This window comes from Apus apus, chromosome 1, assembly GCF_020740795.1.
Source record: "Apus apus isolate bApuApu2 chromosome 1, bApuApu2.pri.cur, whole genome shotgun sequence".
Taxonomy (NCBI): Eukaryota; Metazoa; Chordata; class Aves; order Apodiformes; family Apodidae; genus Apus; species Apus apus.
Window position 1 is genome coordinate 95,061,083 of NC_067282.1, and position 17,215 is coordinate 95,078,297.

The 17,215-nt window shown below is 37.5% G+C and overlaps 1 protein-coding gene across 1 annotated transcript in view; it reads right to left on the reverse strand.

Moving 5' to 3' along the window:
* LOC127389531 (trifunctional purine biosynthetic protein adenosine-3) overlaps positions 1-17,215 on the reverse strand; it is a 34,440-nt gene that overhangs the window by 6,122 nt on the left and 11,103 nt on the right. Inside the window, exons 7-19 of the mRNA XM_051630155.1 lie at positions 15,493-15,618; positions 14,517-14,604; positions 14,031-14,116; positions 13,241-13,409; positions 12,388-12,619; positions 9,651-9,745; positions 8,334-8,443; positions 7,530-7,728; positions 4,140-4,388; positions 3,620-3,772; positions 2,269-2,472; positions 1,800-1,931; positions 1,059-1,189 (exon numbers count right to left, since the gene is read on the reverse strand). Coding sequence (XP_051486115.1) covers positions 1,059-1,189; positions 1,800-1,931; positions 2,269-2,472; positions 3,620-3,772; positions 4,140-4,388; positions 7,530-7,728; positions 8,334-8,443; positions 9,651-9,745; positions 12,388-12,619; positions 13,241-13,409; positions 14,031-14,116; positions 14,517-14,604; positions 15,493-15,618 — 1,974 coding nt within the window. The remainder of the gene's footprint in view (positions 1-1,058; positions 1,190-1,799; positions 1,932-2,268; positions 2,473-3,619; positions 3,773-4,139; positions 4,389-7,529; positions 7,729-8,333; positions 8,444-9,650; positions 9,746-12,387; positions 12,620-13,240; positions 13,410-14,030; positions 14,117-14,516; positions 14,605-15,492; positions 15,619-17,215) is intronic.

Here is a 17,215-nt window from a genome sequence, read left to right on the forward strand (position 1 = left end):
TGCGTAAACATCCACAGCCTTAAAAATAAAAATACCTGTTAATCCCTACCAGACTTACCCCAGTTGAACATTTAAATATCACCAAGTAGCTTTGAAAAAACAGAGCTGGTTAGCCAAAAAGGTGGCAGAGGGCACTAGAAATAGAGCCCAGCTCATCACTGGGCTGAACTCCACCATGAACCACCAGGTAATAACTCCTCAGTGTTTCTGTTTCACCACTCTCCATCTCAACCACTAAGATCCTCACGTCTCCAAGGCTGTATTTTTTTTTTTCCTCATTGTATGTTTGTTCTTCACCCACACACCATGGACATACTTGTGATCTTTGTATACTCCCAAGTAAGAGACAGCAGTGCTAACAATCATATCCTGCAACTACCCACATTAGTAACAAAGCTTGCAATGGGCTCAAACCTTCCATAGTTACCAGTGGATTTCACAGTCTGTAGTTACCAGTAAAAAGTGACTGTAAAATGCTGCTAAGTCAGAACAGTAACATTTCACATCTGTAATGCAAATGGCTGCACAAAAGGCAAAGCAACAAAGGATCCAGTGATACCAAAGGAAACACAGTGTGCTCTGAATGAACCCTGGAGGGCCCAAAGCAGTGCTCAGGGAGTCAGCAGGAGGTCCCACTGAGTTTGACATCTCTATTTTGTTTAAATGAACTACCATGTCTGTTTAGCATGTAATTTTAAAGTTAAATTCAGATAAAATAGCTTGTTACTTTAGTGCAAATGCACTGCAGTTAAATAAATAGCAAAATTTAATGGCAAAATTTCAACTGTAACCATGAAAGTTTAGCACTGGTTTAACACTATGACTGTTCCCAAAACCATCAGGATTGCTGGCAACATCTCTGAGAAGGATAAAAGGATTTTGCTTCCTATGTTAGATAGTTTGCTAAAGGGCATGAGTTCATAACAGACCAAAAAATAAAACCTAACGGCTTCCCGTCAAACCATCTCTTAGCCTAGTAAAACTCTTTATCTCACAGTACCTTCCTGCTGTAGTCAGAGTTAATGATGGCTCATTTTAAAACAATGAGAAATACTTACCCTGGTAGGAATACCAGCTCTTTCAGCTTTCCTTAACCCCTCCACACCAGCTTTGTTAGAAACAACAACAACTATTTGTGCGAAACTGGTGGGCTTCATTGTGCTTTTTATAAGGGCTTCTAGGTTTGTGCCTATGAGCAAAAAAAAAAAAAAGCCTTAATGACTATCAAGTCAATCCTGGAGAATAATATAGTTAACAGATAGAAGAGGTTTTAAATAAGCAGCAGTATGGGTGAGACAAAAAAACCCCAACCCACTGATGTTAACAGTAATCCTTTTTTCACTGATTTTACTGGGAACTGAATTTGACAGCTGGAGGCTACAGGGCTTTTACTAGCAATACAATTTTTAACCTGTAATTTTTGGAATTTGGAATTTTTGGAATTCTGACTTCTTAGCCAGTGAGAACACTGGAAACCCTGGGACTGCTTCTATGGCAAGATGAAATTCTTGTCTATCTGTGAAATATGAGCAATGTACTGGTTGCTTGAACCTAGAGACATTCCAAAATTTATAGATCAAATGAACACAGATGCAACGAATAGTTAGCTTGCAGAGGAGGTTAAAGATTCTTCTGTTGGTGATTGAAGTTAATCCCAGGGCAAAATCCATTCTGTCTGTTATTGAGCGCCTGTTAGAACCTTATCAGAGCTTCCATGGAGAACTTCAGGGATTTAAAGAGATGTTGAATCTGATTTCAATTGCCTGTTTTACACTCTGGTAAAGAATATAAACTCTCACCTGTTCCAGAGATGAGGACAGCAACTTTCACTTTGTTTGACTGGATTTTGCCTTGGATATGGCTTTGCACAGACAGTGACCTATTTGCTTGCAAGGCTCGAAGCATATTATGGACTTGAACACTGGCAGAGCCTAAACACATACAAGAAAAACACACCAAAACCAACCACATGTAAATAGAGGGAGGAACAGAGAGAGGAGAAAAGTATTCATGAAAAGAGACTAGTAGCACTGCTTTACTTTATTTATAGTTCAGGTGACATCTGACATTGCTAAGCAAATGTTCTATGAACTAAGACTAAAGTCGTGAGGACTGTCAGTTTAATACCTTGTGCAAAAAAGGCATGGAGGTGCCAGTTAAGAGATTTTCACCTAACCTCCACAGAGACTCACCAGCTAAGGAATTCAGATCTGCGCTTTTTTTTTTTTTTTTTTTTTTTTTTTTAAAGAAAAATAAAAATCAAATAACCTTTTCGTAGGGAGACAACCTTCCCGATCAGCCAGGCTGTCTCGTGTCTCTGTACGTCCTTGAGGACCTGCTGAGCCAGCTCCTTCTGAACTACTAAGACAGCACCAATCCCACAATTAAATGTCCGAGCCATTTCCTCCTCAGAGAGGTTCCCTTCTTTATGGAGCCAGCAAAAGATTTCAGGAATCTTCCAGGTAAGAGCATCTGAAGAGAATTGAAAATACAAATGAAGAGTGGAAATGACTACCAATGGACAAATATTAAAGTTTCTAGAGCATTAAGAGGCAAGATTTGAATGGAAAGCACAAAGACCCACAGCAGCATTAGCCTGAGTGAAATCAGCTTCCATGCACAGAAACAGCATGTTTTTTCCTTCTTTACTGAACAAGACTTGGGAGTAGAAAGAAGTGTCCTTGGGAGGAAATTAACTGTATTACTCCACTGCAATCTGTTAAACAGCAACTCAAAATGAGCTCTGAGGCAGTCTTTGGAAAATCCTCTTCTTGAAAGTGACAACTCTGCTTCTAGAGAAACCATTGTACCAGAATGATAGCCTTAAAAACTAAGGCTCAACTGCCCCCAGTTCCAGCAGGGTAGGGATGATTTACAGCAGCATGAGAAATTCTTCTGGGCAAGCCACTGTAAAGGATTTATAAAGACGTTAAGTTTCTTTCTCATGATGTTATATTTCAAATGGTATTAACCCCAGTTATACGGACTAGTGTCCACTGTGGACCACCATGTAGGTGACAAGTGGAAGAAATATCTACATGCAGATATGGAGTGCAAAACTCAGTATCAGTTCCCTTATTTTATTCTACAGCCCAATGCAGACTGTATAACTTAAAGTAAGTCATTCACCTTTCCCTATTACACTTTCTCCATAGGAGAAATACCGCTTTGAGCATTTCTGACAAGATTGTGGGGAGGATTAATTAATTAATTAATTGAATATCATGAGATGTACTCGGACTGGTAACCATATCTGAATGTTAGTCAAAGACTTCATGAGTGTAATTTAAATAGCAATAATTTTGTAGGTTATTGCGAATGCTGACCTTTGGGTTGCTCTTAAAGTTGTTTTATTTTTGCAAGTATGGATAGAGTTTTCTAAAAATCTCATCCAGAACATGGTCAAGGGAAGTGAACTCTATGAACAGCAACCTTAAGAGTACAAAGTGTTTTGACTGGCTCTGTTTCAGGTTCAAGGAGAAATTCAGCAACAAAGAAGAAAAAGGCTGACGTACTTCTAGACAGGCAAATGTAACTCTAACATCAGTTGACAAGTACCCAGCTTCCCCCAGGCCATATTAACATGCAGATATTTCTACAGCTTTTCTTTTTATCTCACCTAAAACGACACCAAAGGAGTCTGGGAGAACTCTGGGGATGTTTTCCAGCAAGCCCCCTCCAGTGATGTGGGCATAGGCTTTCACATGGCCTGAGCGAAGGATGGGCAGTAGAGTCTTACTGTAGATCTTAGTTGGGGTCAACAAGAGATCTCCTGCAGATGAAAAAGGATAAAAGAAAAGCAGTTACAGCACAGAAAGAAATGTTAATCCATAGGAAACTGAGGAAATACCAAAATATTAATTTGCTGGATACTTATGAGCAAGTATTTTCTCTTGTACTACAGAGAAAAACACAACGTTCTACCCTTTTAAGCACAGAATTTGTTACTTATCCTCCTCCCTTAATTTATTTCCTGCATATGTGATGGAAAATAGAAGACCCGAACATGTTCAAGAACAGAATAAATTTTAGTGCCTTAGAAAAGTTACAAAAGCAAAGGAACCCACAACACTCTTGTGTGACATTTGCCCATTTGGCAGTTGAAGCCGTAATGCAAGAAACTGCATTGCAAGTGGTACCTAATGTCTGATCACCGGAGACACCAACTGGAGAGGAGAAATCAAATGATGACTTTTCCACAATCTTCCTTACAAGACTGTACCCATTGCTGTGAACCCCAGAAGAAGCTATTCCAATAACCACATCTCCATCCATAATTCTGTCCAGCTGAGGAAGCATCTGCCCTCGTTCCACTGCACCAACAGCAAAGCCAGCCAGGTCATACTCTCCAGGTGGATACATGCCTGGCATTTCAGCAGTTTCTCCTCCTGGGGGAACCAAAAAAAGAGAAAGGGGGTGTTGGAAAACCATTTGGACCAGCATGCATGTAATTTTTCAAAGTTTTAAACTCATAAAGCATTAACAGACTAGGCTTGTTAATTAGATAAACTAAAAAAGATTTAAAAACGTCTGTTACAGGCCCTTCAATTGCACAAGGAATAAAAAATTGGGAAAGAACATTTCCTCCCTCATTCTGACAACTGGCGTCAAATTGCTGTGCATTCACATTGTAAAATCAAAACACGTATTTAGTGCTTCGTATTTCCAAATTTCTGGCAAGTTTAATATTTTCCACAAAAAACCTACAAGATACAAGAGGTAAAAGAAATTCATACAAGGACAGCAAAGGAACAACATAGCTATTAGTCTCACTTGTCTTCAGAAAGATTTTGTATCCAGCACTATCCTGCCTGCCACTCCTGCCTACAACCTGGCCATCATTCTCTTGTCAGCTCTGATTCTATCTAAGATTTATTGACTCTTTCGGGAGTACACCTCTAAAAGAACCACCTTTCCTACCCATGCAGGCAGATGACCTGCTGTATAGGCTGTTACCTTATATCTTGATGATGAGAACATCCTTTTGCTATGTCCTGAAAATTGTTTTAGCTGTCTGACCTCATTCAGAGTGCAGTCTGAAAAGGCAGTTTTCCCAGCTTGCAGAGGAACACACAGCACGGCTCAGACAGCATTTTCCCAACATACACATGCCATACTGGTAATTCAGGCATAAGCTGATGGTCTTCACTATTGAAGACCTGTGTTCTGCCTGCTGTGGTCTCGTTAAGTCTAGAGAGGGAAACTTGCTGTGTTTGATACATGAAATGAGCGTTTACTGCTTGCTCAAAAGTTTTCTAAACAGGCACTATCCCCTCCTGCTGGGGAGAAACTCCTCACAGCTATCCTCACAGCCATCACAGTATTCTCCTTCAAACCTCACTGGTGGTCACAATGGCTACAAGAAAACTACTGAACAATTATTAAGTTGCTATTATATTATAAGCTCTGCCCAACAAGCTGACCAGGACAGTCTTGTTTTTCTTTTGCACTCACCAGGTTCCATTAGAAAAAAAATTCTATTTCCAGGAAGTGTCCCTGAAAGGGCTCCAAATTTACCTGAGTGATAGTGGAAGATGGTCTTGTGCTTAGTGCTTGACACTGCTCAACACTAGATTCTTTGGAAGCTTATCCAGGTTCCTACATTACATTGCTATAATCAACTTCAAAATCAAAGTTCATTGATACATTAGTTTAAATCTGTATTTAATAAGGTTTGAGCAAACCCAGGCATGTAGATGAGCCCTTCTGTATCTCAGTATCAAGCAGTGTGATGAGCTTAATGTAGTTGAGCTGAATATTCAGCTATTGCAGGAACACTAGGCAGGAATTTAGGCACATGCTTTCACCTTGATTTTTATAAGATCATACTATACAAAGACAGATATAATGCTTTGTGAGCGCACAGTGAGATGAAAGTGTGAAGTTGGAGCCCTCCTTAGGTTCAGAGTCACTGCATCATCCCTGTCTTCTTTCCTGAGAGTGCCAGAAATTTGGGGACGAAATCATGGTTGGTTTACTCATGAATTTGGACTTTTTTTTAATATTAGCACAATAAGATACCTACAATTTTGCGAAATTATTCCCTGGTAACTAATTCACAACATCCAAAGCCTTTCTAGTGTTACAGTCTTTCAATTTAAAATAAAATATTGACATTTCAGTTAGTAATTACACAGGAAGATTTCACATAACATGCACTTTTGCTGAAGTATAAATGGTTTGATTATATTTGGTAAACTGAGAGAACACTTTAAGACAAATATAAAGCTAACAGTTCATGCAGAAAGAAATAAACCAGAACACAAACAGCCTCTTGTTCAAAGTTTGCAAACGACCTTGAAGTGAAACGCTCCCACTTAGAAAAGACTTTTGTTACTGACTTTCTCAAAGAATTTGAAAAAAGGGAAGAGCTACAGTATTAACAATTAAAAAGGGGTACCTAAAGTGAGACATGTGAACTGTCACTTGCAGTCTCAAATTAAAGGCCTTTTTTGAAAAATTATGGTACTTCTCCATGTTTGATTTTATAAATAAAAAGAAAAACAAAAGCTATATGAGAAAATTGAATCTTCTGGGTTTCATTGCCTTAAAATTTAACCCTGTCTTGTACTCTTTATAAAGACGTACCCAAAAGACTGTATTTTTCACTAACCTAGAAATATTTTTATTGAGTTGAGCAGCTTTAAAGCTGTATTTTTTAAGATTCAAGAAGTGAAATATTGTATCATATTCACGGATCACTAGATTACCGTATACCAGAACACATAAATAATTTGGTAGTAAAATAAATGTGTAGTGTACTTGTATTATAGGGCTGAAAAGTGAAATGTTTAAATTTGAGTCTTAACATCTTGTAACATGCAGATCTTGGTGAAATAAATCTTCAGCAAGTCTTCAGCAGACAAATTGTTTTGTAACTAATGAAATCTAGTTTCTTTTATGTTTCTGTCTAGTGGTTAACTTCTCTAAGTAGTGAGCTCCAGCTGAAGCTTTGTTGCAATTATAAGTACATTCACTGGCTTTCTAGTTTGATGAAGTTTGTGGGAACACAATAGCTATGAGATTTCTAACTTTCCTCTCAAATTTGTTCAAGATCAGCCAAGATATTCAAAGGATAAGATGTATGCACACAGAGACACGTGCATGCACAGTAACACACAGATCTTGTTTCTAGAGGAAAACTTGAGGATTTCGGATAAAGGATTTCGGATAAAGGATAAAAGTAAGCAAAACTATTTGGCATATTTTATAATTTACTTGAAAAATAAAAAGAATTAAAATACATGAATTGTTAGTTTTCTAGGTAGCTGTTATAGTTGCAAAATTAAATGAAAATAAATTAATAAGAAAATTGATATGCAACTTCCTGAGCTAATGGTAACATTTGTAGAGTGCTGTCTCCTTCCAGTGGGTAGAGATTATGTTCTCTGAAAGCCAAGACACCCGAAGCTTTGTGGGCTTTTTTCAGCCCTCTATTATTCAATAGGGTAGGAAAGCAAATACATTGAAATCATTTACAAGGAGATTGCATAAGATTTTTCATATCCTTCAAAGAAGAGTGTTCATACCCAAAAGAGCACATCCTGCCTTTTTGCAAGCTTCAGCTATTCCTGCAATGACACCCTGAGCCACTTCAACGTCGAGTTTGCCACAGGCAAAATAGTCAAGGAAGAAGAGGGGCTCTGCTCCTTGAGCCAAGATGTCATTGACACACATGGCAACCAGGTCCTGACCTATGGTGTCGTGTCTCTTACACACCTGTGCAATCTGCAAAACACAGCGAGAGAACCCGTTGGTGGTTAGCTTGGAGAAACTGAAACACAAGCAGAGAGTCTGCAACGGAAGAAGGGGATCAAAATCACACTGCTCCTCTTAGATGCTTTCTTGGGGTGCATCTTCAGTTCGTATCATCCCTGCAAGCCTCTCCTAACATTTTAGGCTAGGAATTGTTGATTTCTTAATTGGCAAGTACAAAAGGCACTTTGTGGAAGGAGACTGAACTGGAAAAGGTTTCACTGCAGCTTGCATAAACTCAATAGCAACCCATGTAATAAAATGTTTTTCCCCATGAGTAATCTTTTTAAGGGTGGAGATTCTACCTTACTGAAACGGTGTTCCTGATTACATACTTAATATTACAAACAAGTTATTTTAAGCATCATCTCCAGTATGGCTATTTACTTGCCAGAAGTTGGATGTATATTTAATTATTTTGCTTGAAGGAGGGTAATTTCATTTTCCATTCCCTTTTTAGAAATACAAACAGGTGTTTTTTTAAAGACAACTAATATCTTCTGTGAAAACATTCATGATGTGATTATGCCTTTCCCTTCTGTGCTATTTTCCTTCCTTTACACACATTTTCATGTTACCTTGAGTTTTGTGCCAACACCATCAGTTCCAGACACCAAAATAGGATCTCTGTAACCAGCTGCTTTCAAATCAAAAAGGCCAGCAAAGCCTCCAAGTTCCGCATTGCAGCCTGTCAGTCAGAAAACAGGAAAAAATTGTGAACTTGCACTTTCACGGGTTTCTCCAGGATCTCCAACACAAATTCTTTCTGTTATCTGTCAATATGACTTTGTTTTGTCACCAGGAAACTTTTCTCTGACATTTAGTGCCTCTTCACAGAGGCATGGTACCTCCTAATCCCCTTAAGTTTGCTTTGTCTTGTTTATTCATTATTACCTAAGGCTAAAAATCCAAAATTTTGTGATTGAATATTCAAGAATTACCATGCCTGATATAATTCCCCCTTGCACTTAGTATTTTTCTGAAAAACAACAAAGGAATTATGGTAACAGCTTGAAGCCCACTGCTTTCTGGGAAAATATGGGAACTAGGTATTTTCCAAGTGAAATTCCTTATCTCCTTGTTAATACTGCTACTCAGGGTATATTAAGACCCCTTGTTCCTAAAACTGCTTACAATAGCTAAGTATGGTAACCTTAAAACTAAAGTTGTTCAAATCCCAAAAGTGAAACAAACATGAGCAGAAAATAATATGAATGCTAAGTGGCTTGTTGCACTAGTGTGTGTGTTGACATATAGCTACAGATGGTGTATATCTGACCTTGTCTAAAGGTTCTTAGCCAATCTGAAGTTAAATGGTTATTACCTATATGGTTATTACATGCTATTTTAAATCTATCAAATTAATTACAAGGACTTGCTAGCACAAGATGTGCCTGAGATCACAAATGAAAAAAAAAAAAAAAAAGGGACAAATGGATTCTGTTTTAACCAAGCCAAAGATGCATCTTGCACATCTCTCTCAAGTAATAAATAGTACCTCTGAGGAATTCTAGATCTCTTACACCTTTCTAAATGTTTATCTACAACAATTGTATAGTTCACTGTGCAAGAAATAATAATCCATGTAATAAAAAATAGCACTAAATGGTAGGATTTTTGCTGACATTTAACCTTTTAGGGTGCTGAACTGTGTTTTTTCATGTCCTCAACACATGACATTCAGGAAATAGAGATTCATTCTGAGAAGAAAATCTGTAAATTTAATGAAGTACATTTTTAAGAAATGACAGGCATTTGCTTACCACAGATATTTCTTGTGCAATCTAGAAGCATGAGAACATATAAATAGGAGCTTTAATATCAAGATCAAGATCAAATTATATGCCTCATTGCCATGAACTGACTGGAACAGAAATAGAAGGTACAAGTCTTACCTGACCTTGATGTGGCTGCAGCTAGGGGTTTAATTTTCTGAACCAAAGTATTCCCTGCTGCAATGTCTACCCCACTGTTTTTGTAAGTCAGGCCTCTGAAAGATTGTTAAAAAAAAATGTTACGGCAGTTGATTACTAAATACACAAACATATATTTAAAAATAATATTTACTTCCCTACATCACTGCATCACTAAGAAGACTAAGCATTCAGACTCTTCCTGTTCTGCTGTCCAGGACAGCTGTTTTCCTGCTTGTACTGCTCACATAAAATGATTACCAAGTATTGCAGTGTTCATTTCAGGCTCAATGGCTCAAAGGTTAATCTCTTTGCTGTTTGGAACCTGACCTCACACATAGACCTGAAGATAAGGAACAAAACTTCATGGATCTGCACCACAGAGCTTGCCGTAAGTAGTATTCAGATCTTGAAGACAGCATCAGAGCATACGCTACCCAGTAAAATACCAAGATAAAAACCAACCACAAAAGACATTCCAACAATTGGAATAATGGATCTGATTTTGCAAGGCTCGAATACCTCACCTGGACACTGAGGCATCAGTAGTATAGCTCCTATGCTCAAAAATGCACTGCTAAATCAGACCACCTCAGCACCTTGAAGGATCAAGCTCTAGTTAGCTTTTTAAAACAGAAGTATCACATCAATCAGTAGGCCTCTGTTATACTTTTGAGAGCTTTACTATTGTAAAGGTTGGCTCTCCTTATCACGTGGAATGATACCAACACAAAAGCAACCACACTTCTCTTTTACTTAAATGGATTTTCTAGTAAAGTATATATTTTAAAGTTTATTTAAAAAGAACTAAGTTCCAAAAGTCCATTTTAGCAATGTAGAAATAAATGTCCATAAGCTCCAGGTTTTTCTTCTATATATAGCAATACAATACAGAAAATATCCTTACTACAAACTGGTGTATCTAACTTGTCTGTCCATATGACTCACTGGAGATGTTAAGTATCACAGAGGGAGCTTTTCATTTTGGAGATAGTGAGTTCAACGCCTTTTAACTACTAGTTGTACCAAACATATCTTACTCCAACTAAACAATTGTTATTTCTACACTGTCAGTGGCATAAACCAGATTACCTGGTGCATCCCTATTTTAGGTTCATAACTATTTTAGCTAGTGTGATTCAGTATTAAGTTTAATTATAAGGGTGAAACTCACTAATGATTGTATTTACAACAAAACAACTGTCCAGAGAACCAGGAAAATACAAAGATACCTGGACTTACGTTATATCACTGCTCACAAATTTGCAAGAGGAAAATAATTATAGGAAGCAGCTGTTCAACCTGAAGTGTCAAGGAAATATTAGCCTCCAATAGCATGAGACCAGTCAGGCCCTTTCAGTCTGAACATCATGAATATTCAACATATTTTCACCTTATTTTTAAAAGCAGGGTATCTACTTTGACTCAGTAAAAGAAGAGTACTGTTCTACAATATTTTTTATTATATAAATATTATAGATATTTTACAGATATTTTCACACAAATGCATAGGACTTAATCATGCAAAGCTGCCAAGAGGAGCTGTGTCCCCAACTTTACTGAGCCAATCATCACCCTTCCTTAACTGTGTGCAACACACGAGCTCAAAGTGAAACATGCCTGATTGTCTGCTCTTCTGATTTTAGGATGTCTGAGCAAAGGCTGGTGCAAAGTCAAGGACAGTGTAACAGCTGCCAGGAGCCTCCTTCACTTGCTAGGGATTCTTCCAGCACAGAGAGTCTCCAGTCAAGAAACTTGCTGGCTACTGCCCATGAACTCGGTGCTTTAGAGGACTGCTTATTAAAGTACCTTCTTCTCTTGCCTCACACAATGACTTGTTTTCTACTACAATACAAAAATAAATGTGCCAAAAGATGCATAGTAGTTGAGAGAAAAAGAAGACTGGATACAAATGCCCTCATTCGTTTAGTAAGTTTATTGATCATAATTTTACAATATACTACTTGGTATACACTGTCAGTAAAAATTAAACTCTTACTAATCTGCTTCACAGACTACAAAACAATCTATTATCAAAAGCTATGTTTTAAGCTAATTGTAGACTAGGCAGGCAGATACGATTCATATTAGGTAAAAATCAGTCTAAAAATCTGCAAGAAGCTCTTGATAACATTAGAGAGACAGTAGGACATACCACTTTAAAAAAAAAACAACCCATACCCACACCACATACCCACACCATCTCAAGACTGTTAAACCAAATACCGTGAAAATAAAAGGAATAATAATAAAAAGGGGGGATAAATTCTAGTCATGTTGTCAGCTAGCAATTCCATTAAGATGCATATTCCATCAAGGTAGGCATTTCAGGATCACTTTAACCATTTCTAAAGACTCTAAAATGAACCAATAAAATATTAGACGTATGGATAACACAAATCTAGAGCAAAAGCTACAGTTTAGAGCCCAAGAACCAGAGGCTCACCCTCTCTACAACAGACATAACAAAGACAGCAACACCACAAGTTACTCCAGTGTGCTGGTCACTGTAGTTTAACTCAGACTTGGAAGAATGACATGGATGAGAGAGCCACCAAAGAGCCTGTTTCTTCCTTGGCTGGTCTTGCTTAGATTGCTGATAAGAATGCTAGTTAAAAGTTATGCATAATATCAACATCAGTTTATCAATGTAAATTAGTCATGTCTTTATGTTGCTTTTACAACAGTTATTTCCATGTCAAGTATTTCAAATATCTACCTGGATTGTCTCAGGAAAGCTATAGCCCGATAACCAATGTCCTTTCTGTAAATGGCACCCTTGAAGTGTATGGCTGCTACTCCCTTGTTGGCTTCTTGCAGTGCTGTCATTAGATCCTCTTTAATAGCAGTGACTGTAAGGACTCTTCCACCACTAGTCAGCACTTTGCCATCCTTTAGGGATGTGCCTGCATGGAACACCTCCAATCCTAGTTGCTTAGCCTTAGAAAGTCCTGTGTTTGTTGTTAACAAAATAAATGCAGAAAAATCAGTTGATTAGAACACTCTCGATTAAATGACACATAAATAGACTCACTTACATTCACACTTATTCACACATAAATTCAACACTTATTGACTGTGCCTAGAAACCACAATCAAATCCTGTGTGATCATGCTGCGAAATAGGAATAAATTTGTATAAACTACATTTCCAGGTGAGACAAGCCTGCTACTTTTATGCTCAGAGACACAGAAAGAGGTACTTTGCTGCCACATCTGCATACAACATTTAATTCAAGCTGGATTTTACACTTCACTGACATAGAGATCACAAAGCATACCAGCATCAGTGTTGTCTAAGAATCAGTGATCAGCCCAGAACTACTTTACTGTAATGCATATTCAAGAAATGCTACAGAACGTAATATAATGCAGAGACTTGAAAATGCTACTGTTGCATTCTAATAAAATCTGATGTGTGAAAATTCAGTCATCTCTTGTTGACCCAAAATCACAAGATCTAAAGATTCTATGAATCTGAGTGACACTGATTCATGTTCTTTGGCAAAAGAGAGAACGGAGGGAGGGCAGGATAGGAACCAGACTGCTGCAGTTTCTCCTGCTATATTTACCTGTAATTTCCAAACCCTTGGGATATGTTCCTGGATATCCTTCGCTAGCCATGACCACAGTCACAGCTGCACTGTCTTCAAACCAAACTGGCATGGAACTAGACAACTTTTTATTGATAACTGCTTGCATAACTTCATAAAGGTCACTTTTCAACAGTGGAAGAATTACCTACAAAAAAACATATTAGCAAATTAAAGAAAACAATGTACATTGTTATCTTTTCTTCACTGAGCTTTTAAAAATACTAATGTAACTGTAAAAATAACATCAGATAAGTATGTTCATATTCTGTATTTTCACACACGTATATACTGTGCATAAAGAGTACCTTTAAAAATACTCTTCCTTGAAGATAATTTCTATGGGTAAAAGAACTGCCTCATATGGAGGGGAAAAGTTAGAGGCCAAAGTACCCTATTTGTTCTGAAGAATAGAAATGAAGGGTTTGCTTCATTTGTCAACAGGGAGTGGGGAAAAGAAGCATTCACTTCTTTAATGAAATAAGAAAATAAAAACATCCAACTCTATTCCGGAAAAGATGGGAAAGTGCTGAGTTTCACTCAAGCTTACCCTTGAAAAGCTTGTACTTGAGTATAACCTGCTGAAATCTTCTTTGGAATTGAACAATTTCATAACAGACCTGCTGTCTTGAAAAAATAAACCAAATACTCTAAATCTCAGTGCAGTTAGCTAATTACTAGTCCAAAAGTTAGTTGAGAATAATAGTAGATGGTAACAGACTTTCTCCTCCCATAACATCAAACTGTATCTACCTACAAAATAACTCACCTGACATTCTGGGTCACCAAATCTGCAGTTAAACTCTAGAACTTTAGGTCCATCTTTGGTAAGCATTAATCCAGCATAAAGCACACCTGGAATTAAATAAAAAATAAAAAGCTACCTAAGCAACTGCATAGGTAACCTGTTTTGAATCTATTCATAATAGTGTTGAAAATGATGCCACCTGTGTTAACCTAACAACAGGATGTTAACACTTTAGAAATGTTAAAATATATCAGGCAGAAATCGTTGTGGTTACAATTTTGCATCTTATTTTTGTCCATTCTGTTCTTTCTTACCTGACCACCATTGATATAAATGATATCCATTGATTTCAATGGACTCTAAATCAAGCCACTTTGACTAAACCTGTTTTCTAAACAGAACAAAGTTATCTTCACTAAATTACAGTGGCAGGTAGGCCTAAAAAGAAGACAAAGTAAAAAAGTGTACTTCTCCTTATGCTTCAAAAACCCAAACTTCTGTACATACCGGAATAGGGGACACCTTCTTTCCTCATGCCATCAACAGTTTTCTTAAGAACAGTATCTCTTATTTTCTGCAGTAAATCTTTAGAAACCTAATAAAACAGGATTGGAAAACAACATCTGTAAAAAGGAAGTGCATGATTTTTCCTGCTGTGATGGGTAGTGCTTTTAAGAGCCAAGTAAAACACTTGGATGGTCTCTTGCTCGCTCCAAAATGTTTCATAAAACAGAAAGCTAATTTTTTTTTCCTCTCTCTTCAGACAACATACCACAGCATTAAACAACCATCTGCATTTCTTCATACACTTTTCCATGCTTAGATTGACACATGCAAGCAATCCCACTGGCTTCACTGGAACAAAGCATTTGCATGGACGTACTGGCATTTAGATAAGGCCTCCCAAAGACAAGTCATGGTTGGAAAACATAGTGAACAATCATCACATTTTATTCAATAAACAAGATTAATAGCTTTCTATGAAGAAAACCTATACTTTTTTTTGATCTTAAAAAAGAAAAATCTCTGGCAATGGCACAGGTGAATAGAAAGTAAAGTTAGTCCTTTTGCACATAGTTCCTTGCCAAACAGAAATCAAATTACCTTGAAGTACAGCAAGTGAACTAAGTTCATCATTAGCTTAGTTCAGCAGAAGTTAAAAATGTGGTTTTCAGCACTTGGTTCTAACAATCAATATTTCGTAACACTTAAAAACCAAATAAAAATACAAGGTTGCAGAAATAACTCATCCACCTTTATAATCACAAGTAATTCAGTAGAAATACCCTCCTCCTTAGCAGAACAAATGTAAGTTATGAACTTTTACTGTTTTTTATTTGTTTTAGGCAATTGTTGCCATCCATGGGAGCCCACTCACTTCACTCTCCTGTTCATCATGGTGGAACTAAAAGTTCACACATCCTTTCGATATTACACTGTAGTACAGCTTTAGTGAAACATCTCCTTGGCAATACATTTTTACCTGGGGTGTTGGGGAATAAGCTCCCATCCCTCCAGTGTTAGGGCCTTCATCTCCATCCATTAGTCGCTTGTGGTCCTGGGCTGGAGGCATGGGAGCAATTGTGATGCCATCAGTGAAACACAAGCACTAGAAAACAAGGAGAATAATTAACCTCCCGGTGTATTATTAAAATTAAAGGGCAAAAAGGGCAAATCTATTTGATTTTCAGTGTTGCAACCAGATACTTAAGAGTATAAATTCTGTCACCCTGCTAAAGCAAACTTCAGTATTCTAAACTTTTCCCTTCTCCCTCAGAAAGCAGTGCCTCAGTTTATATGACCTTGCTACAGAAATTAACTTTCACATAACATATAAAAAATAAATAAATTGGTAGTTGTTCTGAAAATAAATACTCAAAAGGTTAAAAAAAAATAAAATAAATACTCCACAATGGAAGTTACTTCTTCTTCCCTCCTCCTTCCTTGCCCCTGCCCCAGAAGGAGGCATTACACTCCTTTCAAGATTTCCTTTTCCTCATTGATAAAACCATTTACTTTTGAATTATTTATAAATTACTTACATAGCAGATGGTTTTATCCTCAGTATCTTCATAACAACAAGCCTGCTGGCGTCTGCTGTAACTGGATGATGATGCTCACTCCCTAGGCTACTGCTCACAGTACTAAGAAAAACATTTTCTATTGCTAAATAAGAGAAAAGCAAGGATTCCCTGACAAAACCCAAAAATGCCAAAATATTAATACATATATAAATATAAACTACAGTCATTTGCAGGAGGTGAATTATTTTGGCAGGCAAAGCAAGCAGATTTTTTTCTTCATTGTCAGTCATCACAGAAAAAAACCCCTTTCAACTCTGTTTTTATATTATTGTGTTATATTACAGTAAGTCTCACAGCATTCTAAGGGCTAATTAAGAGCATTACATATTTTCCACCAGAAAATGAAGATCTGGATAACCTCTTACTGCCTAAAAAGGTCAAGGCAACCAGTAAAGAAAGAATAAGGATGACCAACACCTACACTTCTAATTTATATCAGGCAGGAAACCAGACGATGTAAAGATGGGCAACAGTTGGAGATGATCGCTTACTTTATAAATACCACCACCTCCAAGATGAATGTTCACAACATCCAGCATAAGTCAATTCCAGTTTCAGGACTTGGGAACCTGAGCTGGTACTTGGCTGCTCTACTTTGAGTGATCCAAGTGTCAGGTACCCCTGCCACCTCAAAACCCAAGCTCTAATTCTCCTTTTCTCCTTCACAATCTGCTTATTAAATTATATATATATATATTTTTTTTTTTAAATTAAAGAGCTGAATCAGCTTAACATTAAGGAAATGTTCTCTCACATCTGCAGAGTAAACCAATGCTGTCAGATCATTCAACAGCCTTTGGTCCCAGATCCTTCTTTCCTTGGTGCACTGCCACATTGCAACCTCTCTGGCTATGAAACTGGTTAAAGAGGATCCTGCTTTCATCTCCCTTGAGCTGACTGTTCCCTTGCTCCAAAAGAGTTTACAGCTCCCTCAGTTCTACACATTCCCTTCATCAGCAAAGCTGATTCAAGAAAGTCTTCATCCTTTCTTACTCCCAACCACTCCCTGCCTCACTCTGCACTTCACCATCCTGTTACCAATTCAAATGGCACTGGGGTCTAAACTAGCACACAGAATACATGCAAGGTGGTGCTGTTGGTTTGTTTGAAACAAGGTCTTTA